Raw genomic sequence first — 13,438 nt, 5'->3', positions numbered from 1 at the left:
TGCATTGATGGTTCATGTTGTCTGAATGGAGTATGGATTTCTGTAATAACATTTCATAGGCCGGCCTTCAGATCTCTTTTAAAAGAATCTGGTGTGGTACACTCACACAACTTTCCTTGCTCATATATTATTTGAAACTACGATCAGACTTCTGTATATGTGTATATATAATTGTTTTCAGAGTACTTTTTCCTTTGTGTGAATTGTGAAACTCGATGATTTGTTTAGTCCTCATTTTTTCAAAGTCGTCAAAACAGCTGTTCTACAGATGAAATATCTCGACTATGTATTCTTTTTATGAACTGCGCTACCTACCTCATGCACGAGAAGGAGGTTACTAAGTACATTAATCAAGGATGGGGTGGACCCCCCATTAGTTTCCCAAAAAGAAAACTCATGCCAGATGATAAAGCTGATAAATAACTATACAGGGTATGAATTTGAAAAAAATCGGTCAAGTTATTTTTGAGAAAATTGTGAAAAACATGGTTTTTTAGTAATTATCCGCCATTTTTCTCAAGAATATTACGGAGTTCCTGCAATTTTCTCAGAAATGAGACTCATGTCAGTTGATAGGGCTTATAAATAGCTATTCATGGTATAAATTGGAGGAAAATCGTTAGAGCCGTTTTCGAGAAAACCGTGAAAAACATGGTTTTTTAGTCATTATCCGCCATTTTTCTCAAGAATATTACGGAGCTCCTGGAATTTTCCCAGAAATAAGACTCATGTCAGTTGATAGGGCTTATAAATAGCTATCCATGGTATGGATTTGAAGAAAATCGTTAGAGCCGTTTTCGAGAAAACCGTGAAAAACATGTTTTTTTAGTAATTATTCGCCATTTTTCTCAAGAATATTACGGAGCTCCTGGAATTTTCCCAGAAATGAGACTCATGTCAGTTGATAGGGCTTATAAATAGCTATCCATGGTATAAATTTGAAGAAAATCGTTGGAGCCGTTTTCGAGAAAAACGTGAAAAACATGGTTTTTTAGTAATTATCCGCCATTTTTTCCGCCATCTTGAATCGAATTTTATTGAATTTCTTATTGTCGGATCCTCATGGTATAAGGAACTTAAGATTAAAATTTCAAGTCAATCGGTTAATTGGGAATGGAGTTATCGTGTTCACAGACATACACACATACACACACACACACACACACACACACACACACACACACAGACCAACACCCAAAAATCATGTTTTTGGACTCAGGGGACCTTGAAACGTATAGAAAACTTGAAATTAGGGTACCTTAATTTTTTTTGGAAAGCAATACTTCCCTTACCTTTGGTAATAGGGCAAGGAAAGTAAAAATGTGAAGACCATCCTGTTTCCGCATGTAGGGCTAATGACGTTGTCATCTTACTCAGAAAATTAAAAGCTCACAGTCAAAGCCCGGTCAACTCTCAGCGCTCCGATCCTACTCGTGTCCGATATTCCTGATGGTTGGAAACAGGTCACATGACGAACATCTGTAGCATGCAATATCCTAGGCCATTGTAATCCGTGATCGGATCGGATAGGGATCGGACGGCTGCGAGACATGTGTAGTACCAGGCCAGTGTTTACAGTGTTTTGTGTAATCAAATTTTGTAGGTCTACAAGCGATAAAGTACCTACACAATCAGCGTTTTCTGGTGTGTTGTGACTCACCTGTTGTGCATTGTGACATGTGAGCTGGTTGGTGAGCGGGGTGGGGGGTGAGATGGCGTCACGTATGAACTCGAGACTCTGTTGCAGGGCGATGGGCGCATACCAGCACGAGTCACGTATCTCCACGCCCAGCGTCACGTTCGGAAGGATACTCGGGTCTCTGACGAACAAAAATAGCATGCACAGTTATAGTGGTTCCTACAAACCAAATATGAAATATCCAAACTACAAACACCTTTTCAAGCGTGATCAATTGCTCACTTGCAATGGCTTCCAATATAAATTGTAGCTCTGATATTCCAATATATTGCTATGATATATAAACATATATATATATATATATATATAATATATATATATATATATATATATATATTATATATATAATAAACGTCCAAGACCAATTTTTTCATGCAAAACTTTCTTATACTAGAAATAGGGTGGCCCAAAAACGTCGTATTTTCTGTTCATTTATCAGTTTTCCGCTTTTCTCGCCGACTCCTGTAATCGGACAGAAAAATTTGGTTCTGCCGTTATTTTCGATTATGAAATTCCTAATGAGATGGGATAATTCAGAAATCTCCATCTTCAATGAGTGCTGAGTTACAATTTTTCAAAAATGAGAAAAATTAAAAAAAAATCAATTATGATGAATTTTAGTTTCTGAATAGCAATATTTTCCAATAATTGATTCAAAGTCCCTCTGAGCCTAATATTCTGTGCTTTACAATCTGAGACCAGGTGTAGAGCGCTCCATCCCATATAGATGATTTGCAGGTACATCTATACTCATTCAGAAACGCTCTGTGTTACTCTAATATTGATTGGTGACATCTCACTACTCAGTGTTCAAGTTCTCTTTTGGTTGAGCACTCTTGAATTTTCTGTTTTTTTTCATATTCGGCAACACTGCAAAAAAAGTCTATTTTTGTCGTGATAGAGGAACGCCATAACCGTCATCTTGTAGCTCCTTCCTTACCATTCATTTATATTGGACACCTCGAAATCTACGGATGATACACGAAAATTCTTTTCACGATGTCAAAGTCACAGTCTGATCAAGGTCTATTTTAGGACAATATTTTATACGACAAAGATTCAGTTTCAATGTTTTTTAATCAATCAATTTTGAAGTTTAATGTTAGAAAATTTTCCTTCAACCCCAATTGAAGAAACTGATTGATAGATTAAGTAATTGATCGCTCGTTTTCTTTATTGATTGATTGGAAATTGACAGCTTGTAATCCTGGTTATCAAAACATGTTTCTTGTACAAGATAATGGTGTTCCTGCCACACATCCAGAAATTCAATGATTGCTCCCTTTTTGAGCTCACATATCATACTGTGTCACTGTGACTATAACAAATCAAAGTTCATCCCATAAACTATATGTAGTATTTATTTATATATACTACTATGGGTAGTGAGATAACCACTTGATGATATTGTCGATTGATAGTCATATCGATCACTACGGTTTGAAATGTTAGAATATCGCGGTACATGAAAGAAGACTATACGGTGGTTGAATATGAATAATGCTTTCACTCTGGAACTCTAATTTCCATTTAAGCTTCGAGAGAATCGAAGAGCATGAATGTGTCTATCAAGTGAATTAGAAAGCAGAACTTCCAGAATTAACATCAAATAGCCTGAAACTTCTGTAATTTGATTGATATTGGTGCCCTCATTGCAGTTCAACTTGAAGATAGTCTGAAAGATGCGGGTGGTCTTTAGTAAGAATGTAGGCATCTATCACTTGTCTACACAATCCATTTGTTGGAGATAGTATTCACTGAATCTGGACTTCTGAAACTTATTATCCATAATAATCCTGCTCAAGGAAAATTTTCGTTCCTATCAATGATTGATTCAATATGAAAGTATAGTGAGATTCAGTTGGAATGATATGAAGGCATAGTAGTTGCTACGAGATAGCCGTTATTTAAGTCATCCCGGCATATCTGATGAAAAATTAACTTTCCATTCTTGTTGATAATGATCAATTATATGAAAAAATTATATATTTAGAAAGAAAATATGCAGTGTGTACAAAAAAATAACCCGATTTTAAGGGCTTAATACTAACAAATTGCATACTAAAGTACTCACAAAATATTGGAGTTTAGTACACAGCGTTGTACCACCGCCCTGGCACAACAATGTTCTCAGTTTCCCCAATGAGAGCTTGCCTCAATGTTGGTTAGGGCGTACAGGACCGTAAGACCAGCTTTACAGCGCTCCATCCCATATAGATGATTTGCAGGTACATCTATACTCATTCAGAAACGCTCTGTGTTACTCTAATATTGATTGGTGACATCTCACTACTCAGTGTTCAAGTTCTCTTTTGGTTGAGCACTCTTGAATTTTCTGTTTTTTTTTCATATTCGGCAACACTGCAAAAAAAGTCTATTTTTGTCGTGATAGAGGAACGCCATAACCGTCATCTTGTAGCTCCTTCCTTACCATTCATTTATATTGGACACCTCGAAATCTACGGATGATACACGAAAATTCTTTTCACGATGTCAAAGTCACAGTCTGATCAAGGTCTATTTTAGGACAATATTTTATACGACAAAGATTCAGTTTCAATGTTTTTTAATCAATCAATTTTGAAGTTTAATGTTAGAAAATTTTCCTTCAACCCCAATTGAAGAAACTGATTGATAGATTAAGTAATTGATCGCTCGTTTTCTTTATTGATTGATTGGAAATTGACAGCTTGTAATCCTGGTTATCAAAACATGTTTCTTGTACAAGATAATGGTGTTCCTGCCACACATCCAGAAATTCAATGATTGCTCCCTTTTTGAGCTCACATATCATACTGTGTCACTGTGACTATAACAAATCAAAGTTCATCCCATAAAACTATATGTAGTATTTATTTATATATACTACTATGGGTAGTGAGATAACCACTTGATGATATTGTCGATTGATAGTCATATCGATCACTACGGTTTGATATGTTAGAATATCGCGGTACATGAAAGAAGACTATACGGTGGTTGAATATGAATAATGCTTTCACTCTGGAACTCTAATTTCCATTTAAGCTTCGAGAGAATCGAAGAGCATGAATGTGTCTATCAAGTGAATTAGAAAGCAGAACTTCCAGAATTAACATCAAATAATAGCCTGAAACTTCTGTAATTTGATTGATATTGGTGCCCTCATTGCAGTTCAACTTGAAGATAGTCTGAAAGATGCGGGTGGTCTTTAGTAAGAATGTAGGCATCTATCACTTGTCTACACAATCCATTTGTTGGAGATAGTATTCACTGAATCTGGACTTCTGAAACTTATTATCCATAATAATCCTGCTCAAGGAAAATTTTCGTTCCTATCAATGATTGATTCAATATGAAGTATAGTGAGATTCAGTTGGAATGATATGAAGGCATAGTAGTTGCTACGAGATAGCCGTTATTTAAGTCATCCCGGCATATCTGATGAAAAATTAACTTTCCATTCTTGTTGATAATGATCAATTATATGAAAAAATTATATATTTAGAAAGAAAATATGCAGTGTGTACAAAAAAATAACCCGATTTTAAGGGCTTAATACTAACAAATTGCATACTAAAGTACTCACAAAATATTGGAGTTTAGTACACAGCGTTGTACCACCGCCCTGGCACAACAATGTTCTCAGTTTCCCCAATGAGAGCTTGCCTCAATGTTGGTTAGGGCGTACAGGACCGTAAGACCAAGCTTTACACTCTTGGCCTCCTAGGTCCCCTGACATAACACCATGAGATTTTTTCCTGTGGGGATATGTTAAACAACATGTTCACGTTCCTCCCTTACATTGATGAACTTAAAACCCGAATATCAGCGGCTGTAGCCTCAATAACAGAAGAAACGCTCAGTTTGGGATGAATTAAGCTTTAGACTAGATGTCGTCCGTGCAGCCAATAAAGGACATTTATGATGCATTTTCGTAAACTCCAATACTTTGTGAGTATTTTAGTATGCAATTTGTTAGTGTTCAGCCCTTCTCCCTAATATTTATAGCTATTTAAAATCGGGTCATTCTTTTTTGTACACACTGCATATCTTCTTGATTTGATAATAAATTCTTAATACACTGATTTTAATATTTTGTCAGTTCATAGCATAAAGCCATTTGGCGAAGGTGGGTAATTGGAGAATGATACAGCTTTCTGCAACATGTGATGACAAGCAAGGATAGTAGGTCAATGATAATCAACTGCCGACTCTGTCATGTTAATCTCTCTCTTCATTTGACTAGATTCTGTTGCCTCAATCTTCACTGTTGCTCATTGTAACAACAAAAGCTGTTCTCTAGCTCATTGGTGCTTTGCAGCTATAGAAATGCTTTGGAGGGATTCTAAACAGAGCTATGAGTAACAATTATATTACTTGGTACTAGGGATGTCAATCCCGGGATCTCGAATCCCGGGATCCCGGTCCATGTTTGATACCTAACAATCCCGGGATTTCTTAGCGACAATCCCGGGATTTTCGGGATTGGAAAACCTAAAAGTGTTGATGGGATTTTTCCAAAAACAATTCAATATGGAATTCTACAGTGATGAATATGAGTTTCGCATGACTAATTTATTGTTCCAAGTGTTTGAATAGTTCATTCTACAGACACAGCCTACACTTTTATTTACATAATATACTGTGCTCTGTACTGGCAGAATAGAATTGGCATTATCGGTTCGCATCCATCGCAGAATGGTTGTTATGCCTCTACGTTTGTTTCTATTTACACATCACCACAATTACCAGTCTAGACCAGTCAGGCCAGTTTCACACAACAGAGTCCTCGCTCCTGGAAGATCATATTAGGCCAGTTTCACACGGCAGAGTCCTCGCTCCTGGAAGATCATATTACGGAAGATCATATTTCATATTTTGCAGCTCTCCTATGCTTTCAATGGGGATCTTACGAATAAGCCGACAGATCTAACAACTACGCCGACGTTTGCTCAAAGTATGACTCATCACTTTTTCTCAAAGTCTAACTTCCTTAAAAATATAGATAGAAGATTTCTGATTTCGGATTTGGATTCAGCGACCCCAAATTCTTCAAAGCGTATGTCCCATTTTCAAAAATACCCGAAAACAAGGTAGTTATAGCTGTTTTTAATATAGCTATCCATTATCATATGACTATATAGTACTTACTAAGATAATAATACTCCTGCCTCACAAAGGGACAGGCAAAGGTTTCAAGAAGTTTTTGAACACCTGAGAAGTTTAAACATAAACATTTTTAATTTTTAAAAGTTCTAGTTTTCCAAAAAAATATTGAACTATGAAAAGATGAATCCAAATATGAAATCATAAATCATTTCCACTCATCACCCAATAAAATAGGAGGAAAAGGAATGTTGTACAGTAAAATTCACTAAATTTCAGTTGACATTCAACAATCTAATTTATCAGGTTCAAATCGTTGAATATCACTTTAAATTCCCAGCAATTATTGACTATTTCTTTTCAACTTCCATCCAACTTTTGGCGACTTCATTCCGGTCCTTGTAGATGTCAAGACTTTTATCCCAAAGAGCAGGTCGGTTGCAAACTGCAGTAATCAACAGATTACTCAGCAGATTACTTAATCAACACATCAAACTCAGACATCGCGTAATGACAGGTGTCAAAGTCAAGTCAAGTAAACAACTGACAAGTCTACAAGGTGTCAACTGGAGAAGTGAGTAAGCAAGCACAGTGCTGCCATAATGCGAAAAGCATAACCATTGTACCAACTATTCTAAATTATCGTACTGTATTTCGTGAAGTCATGCTTTGTTAAAGCCAGTTACTCAGAAAGCTTTTTTTTGTTGTTCGATGTTTTGTCATCCTTATGAATTCTGTTGAAGCAAACATAATGTTATTTAAGAAGTTGTGCTGAACCTGTATAAAGAATTCATAGAATTCTTATAATTCATAGGAACGGTAAAAAATCAATTTTACGAAAATCGATGTACATTTAACTGGATTTAGAAGATCAATACGATAATGTGCTCTATCACAATTTAATCACAGAAATGTTTAAGTGAAAATGTTGGGCGCAAACCTTCTGCCATGAGGAGACAAATAAATTTATGAAAAGCTTGATAGCTTGAATAGTGATCTGATATTTGTTACACGTTTTTAGTCTAAGACATAATATGTCTTACACTATTTTTAATGTTTCTTCAATCGGCAGGAAAACTTTGGGTTTTCAAAGTTATCTTACTCACTTATTTTGGGGTATTTTCAGAAATCAAGATAAATATCCTACCAAATTTCTTACACGAATACAGTGTAAGTTGTATTATAATAACTACAGTACTTACGTACTGTATAGTACAGTACCTGTTCGTTTTTACCGTATAATTATATGATAATAGAAAGCTTTATTAAACAGCCATAACTTCCTTGTTTTCGGATATTTTCGAAAACAGGACTTACGCTTTAAAGAATTTGGGGTCGCTGAATCCAAATCCGAAATCAGAATCTTTCTATCTTCATTTTCAAGAAAGACATTTTTTGAGAAAAAGTGGTGACCGGAGAGACGTAGAATCACCATGTGAAAGTGACGATTTGTCCGCTAGTATCTCGATCCAAGCCGGTTTCTGCTTGCCTCGAGGGGAAAAGACGTGACAAAACGAGGTTCCTGGATAGGAGTCACCATGTGAAAGACGTGATTTGACTCAATGTACTTCGACAAAAAAACGTGAACTTAGTTCAGTGTTCAAGTTGCACATCTCCTATCGTATAAGGTCTGTGCCCAACGTTTTCACTTAAACATTTCTGTGATTAAATTGTGATAGAGCACATTATCGTATTGATCTTCTAAATCCAGTTACATATACATCGATTTTCGTAAAATTGATTTTTTACCGTTCCTATGAATTCTAAGAATTCTATGAATTCTTTATACAGGTTCAGCACAACTTCTCAGGTGTTCAAAAACTTCTTGAAACCTTTGCCTGTCCCTTTGTGAGGCAGGAGTACTATTATCATAGTATGTAATCATATGATAATGGAAAGCTATATTAAAAACAGCTATAAATCCCTTGTTTTCATATATTTTTGAAAATGGGACTTACGCTTTATAGAATTTGGGGTCGCTGAATCCAAATCCTGAATCAGAAATCTTCTATCTATATTTTTAAGGAAGTTGGACTTTGAGAAAAATTGATGAGTCATACTTTTAGCAAACGTCGGCGTAGTTGTTAGATCTGTCGGCTTATTCGTAAGATCCCCATGTGAAAGCACAGGAGAGCTGCTAATTATGAAATATGATCTTCCGTAATATGATCTTCCAGGAGCGAGGACTCTGCCGTGTGAAACTGGTCTATCGTGTGAAAGTTGCCTTAGTATAGGATGAATTCTTTCAGAATTCTATTCTATATTTTAAATTCTATTCTCTATTACATTCTATATTCACTGGTCTAGATGGGAAAATATTTGCAATAGTGCTGATGTCATTTCCTTGAAATGCACTCAGAACTTGAAAAAGACTTCAGAAATCAGAAATAAACAAGCACCATCCATTCACTCTCTGTCTAATTATTTCTCATATCCTCTCTTTTTCTATCATAAGCAGAATATCCAGTTGATATGAATATAGTTGGTTTCACAAAATTTCATTAAGTAGTGGTTCAGCTTTTGAAAAAGTTAACTCCTAATCTTGAAAACATTTATAGGAATAGAATGTTTCATTTCAATAGTATTCCTGAGTATCTTTCCATTTCAATAATATCCTCTCCCTCTTTGAGCGCTTTTTCATCTCTACTCATCTCTAATTGAGGAGAAACAATTGGTTAAAAGTGCATGAAACTGATTTTTGCCAATCCCGGGATCAGTCCCGGGATCCCGCGATTGATATTTGATAATCCCGATATACCGGGATTGGAATTCAGTCTCGGGATTGACATCCCTACTGGTACACAGTTTTCGTAGTCAAAGTTCACCTAATCTGAGTTAACTCATCTTTGTTATTATAACGACACAAGTAATATCAAATAATGAAGATTATTCTGCTTGTAGCACATGTATCAATGCTACTATATTGTTAAGGTGTGTGATTGACAAGACATTGATAAATTGGTTCATTGGATCATGGAGACTACAAAACTTTTTACTGTTTTTTACTTTCCTTGTCCTGTTACCATAGGTGAGGAAAGTATTGCTCTTCGAAAAAAATTAAGGTACCCTAATTTCTAAATTTCTATAAGTTTCAAGGTCCCCTGAGACCAAAAAACTGGTTTTTTGGTATTGGTCTGTATGTGTGTGTGTGTGTGTGTGTGTGTGTGTGTGTGTGTGTGTGTGTGTGTGTGTGTGTGTATATATATGAGTGTATGTGCGGCTGTGTACACGATATCTCATCTCCCAATCAACGGAATGACTTGAAATTTGGAACTTGAGGTCCTTACACTATAAGGATCCGACCCGAACATTTTCGATCAAATGCAATTCAAGATGGCGGCTGAAATGGCGAAGATGTTGTCGAAAACAGGGTTTTTCGCGATTTTCTCGGAAACGGCTTCAACGATTTCGATCAAATTCATACCTAGAAAAGTCATTGATAAGCACTATCAACTGCCATAGATCTCATATCTGTGAAAATTTCAGGAGCACTGCATCATCTATGCAAAGTTTGATTTTAGATTTCCAATTATCAGGCTTCAGATACAATTTAAACGAAAAATTTCAAGTCGAAAAGATTGAACATAAAAATCTCTACAATTAATGTTCAGTAACATTTTCACCTAAAATTGAAAATATGCTCGAAATTCGAGAAAATAAAGCAGGGAACCCACTATGCCGTCACCGTCAGGCATCGTCCAGCACCGACCGTCACTGTCAGTCGCCGCCTTCACCGTCATTTTTCCGACGATAACCCACTTGCCCGTCTGGTTAGCTCCGTCAGAAACCATCAGTGAGATCAAAGAAATGCATCAGTAGCGATGGAGAGTTCATCAGACGAGGAATTGCTAGTAATAGCAGCAGCATGTGCTGAAGAAGAAGATATACAGAAACGGAGGAAGCATAGGTACTGGGTGCACGAAATCTTCAGAAGAAGAAACGAATATGGTGAATTTCATCATTTGTTTGACGACTTGATAGAAGACGATGCTAAGTTCTTTTTATATTTCCGCATGACTCCAAAGAAGTTCTACGAATTGCTCGAGTTACTGAAATTCCCAGTGAAACACAATAACTTCCGTGAGGTCATTGGTCCTGAGGAGCGGCTGGGCTTCACTGAAGTAAGTAAATTTATAATGTCATGTTACTTTTCCCATCATCGTGTGATTTGTCAAACGGCCAAAACTTTGATTTCATAATTTCGCTCACAGAATATTATTTGTAAATAACTTACCTGACATGGTATCAAACTTTTCTGAGATTTCCTGCCAACTTCCTGTTGTCGTGATAACTATTATCACTAGTATTATACAGGAAGGGATACTCCCTAATAGCCTCTATCAACATTTCGTCCGTACTCATCGCTCACAGAACAAAGGCGCACTACAACAAAACACCGGCGATGTGACTTCACTGATAGTTGAATGTCGACTGGAAGAATGATAAAAACCGGACCGGCTATCCGGCAAGAATGCCCCAAACAGCAATGGTGGCCGACGGTGACTGACGGACTCGGTCGTGGCCGGTGACGGACGAGTATAGTGGGTTACCGTTCGTTTAAAACAATGCAAAGCAATGTTGCCGGTACGTAACGGTGACGGTCGGTGCCGGACGGCGCCTGACGGTGACGGCATAGTGGGTTCCCTGCTTTAGATTATTCAATTGCAAACTGTTGGCAACTGTTGATTCTATTAAATCATTCACTATGAAGAGATATCAGACTTCGTGTGTCTGCAGCGCTATTGTCCTGTCACCAGCTGGCTCAGATCTTAGAAAAGTAGACTTGAAATGCGCGGGAACACTAGCGTCGGTTGATCAATTATCATAACGGCAAGGAAAGTTGTGTGGGTGCACCACACCAGATTTTTCAAACTGGAGATTAAGATAGTTCTGTAGCAATGTTTCTTCCCAACTTGTCCTCATGTTCAATACATAGATATATTGGTGAGTTAGAAAATGAATTTCTCACCTGTTAATGATGTCCAACGTATGAAAGGTGACCTCGATACGTTGTATGCCATACATCTCGCGTATCTTGCCACACAGCAACGTGTTTCCCTTCTGCTTGGGCTGATGGTGGATGGAGAACAGAGCACCCAGCATGAAATCGCCATTCAGGACGGCAGAAATACGCTGGGGTCCCTGAGCCCCCTGGGGAGGACCCATAGGGGTACCCATCGACCCAAGTGCAGGTCCTGGGGCACCCCCTTTGGAGGGGTCACCGCCCCCCACATCGGTTGGCAGCAGAGTGGTAGTGAGTAGCAGTAGTGAGGTGCTCCAATACATCACATCGCTAGCAGTCGGGCATCTGTAAAAAAATTGAGACAGAAATATTAAAGAGGAGAATGGAAGTAGGAGAAGAAAGACAATGAAGGACGAAGAAAAATGTCCTTGAATGAAAAAAGTTTTGTAATGCCATGAAAATGTTACTAAGAATTTTCCGTAAAGAAAAATCTATCATTTTTTCAATGTGTTATCAAAATCACGCATATTTAGAGTTGGGCACTTGTGGTGGGAATAAGATAAACCTTCAAAAAAAGATTCAAGGACAAATTTTCAATATGTACACTTAAAAAGGTTGAAATAAAAAAAATGTTAGTGACTAATTGATTAAAATTGAAATGGTTTAAGGGATAACTAGTATGACTACTGAATTACTGATCTAACACACATCTCATTACTAGAACTAATTAAATTCTTGTTTTCTGGAACAAGATAAAAATAGAAGTATTACATTGATGAATGGAGACAGTGGGATGGAGTTCAACCAATCAATGAAAGAGCAGCATGACAGCAACCAATGGTATGCAATCAATGCTATACTGTGAGGTGGTCTTATACCCCAGAATACGGTGGCGTATAGCCAAATTAGGTGAGATCTCCGAACATGTTGGTGTTATACAGTATGACTGTACATGGTTCATATTCTGAGATATGATAATAATAATTATGATAGTTTTCATGCAGTGAGTCAAAGTTAGTCTGTTGGTAGCATGAAGTCTCTTGTTTCAACTCCTGTCCGTGTTCCAATGAGTAATTCTTGAGATAGACGTATGAGTATTTATATTTTCTCTTAGTAAGGACTTCCATATGCACCCGACAGCCTAATATTAGGTGAGAGAGAATTTAACCAATCACAAGGCCGTATCTAAGAATAAAACATCAAAAGCTAGAATCTCCACCATCAAAGCATCTGTAATAGTGTGAATATTGAGAGGGTAGTATTGTAGTTGTTTTTGTGTATCTTATATTGTTTTTCAGGTTTTTGAAGTGAAATGAACTTTGATTCTAACTGTATGTTGAACCCTGCGTTTTTAGTGTGAGAATTGACTCTGTCTTGTTTGAATTTGCTAACTTGTTGCCTAGTTGTCGAAATTAAAGCAATTTTCGTGCATTTTTCAAATGCAGTTTCAATTTCTTGTCAAAAAAGCTACTGTATTTGCCAATTGTACAACCATTGACCTTTTTGCAGCTTTGGCTTTCCCACTGGAAGTTATGCTCGACGCTCGTGGAGGGGGAATAGTTTTCAGTGAAAAGGCCACAGTTGGTATTGAGACGCGAACGAAAAAACATGTAACGGTTGCGAGCCTCGGTCCTCTGATTGGGCCCATTTCCCATTCAGAGGGACAAATAGTTAAGTTTCCAGCTATC

General features: G+C 37.1%; 1 protein-coding gene across 1 annotated transcript in view; it reads right to left on the bottom strand.

Annotated features, from left to right (window-relative positions):
- LOC111053765 (metabotropic glutamate receptor 1-like) overlaps positions 1-13,438 on the bottom strand; it is a 264,669-nt gene that overhangs the window by 201,268 nt on the left and 49,963 nt on the right. Inside the window, exons 2-3 of the mRNA XM_039431937.1 lie at positions 11,757-12,095; positions 1,661-1,820 (exon numbers count right to left, since the gene is read on the bottom strand). Coding sequence (XP_039287871.1) covers positions 1,661-1,820; positions 11,757-12,073 — 477 coding nt within the window. The 5' untranslated portion in view covers positions 12,074-12,095. The remainder of the gene's footprint in view (positions 1-1,660; positions 1,821-11,756; positions 12,096-13,438) is intronic.

Source organism: Nilaparvata lugens, chromosome 7 (assembly GCF_014356525.2).
Source record: "Nilaparvata lugens isolate BPH chromosome 7, ASM1435652v1, whole genome shotgun sequence".
Classification (NCBI taxonomy): Eukaryota; Metazoa; Arthropoda; class Insecta; order Hemiptera; family Delphacidae; genus Nilaparvata; species Nilaparvata lugens.
Note: the sequence above shows the minus strand (reverse complement) of the source record. Positions and strands in the feature narration are given on the sequence as shown.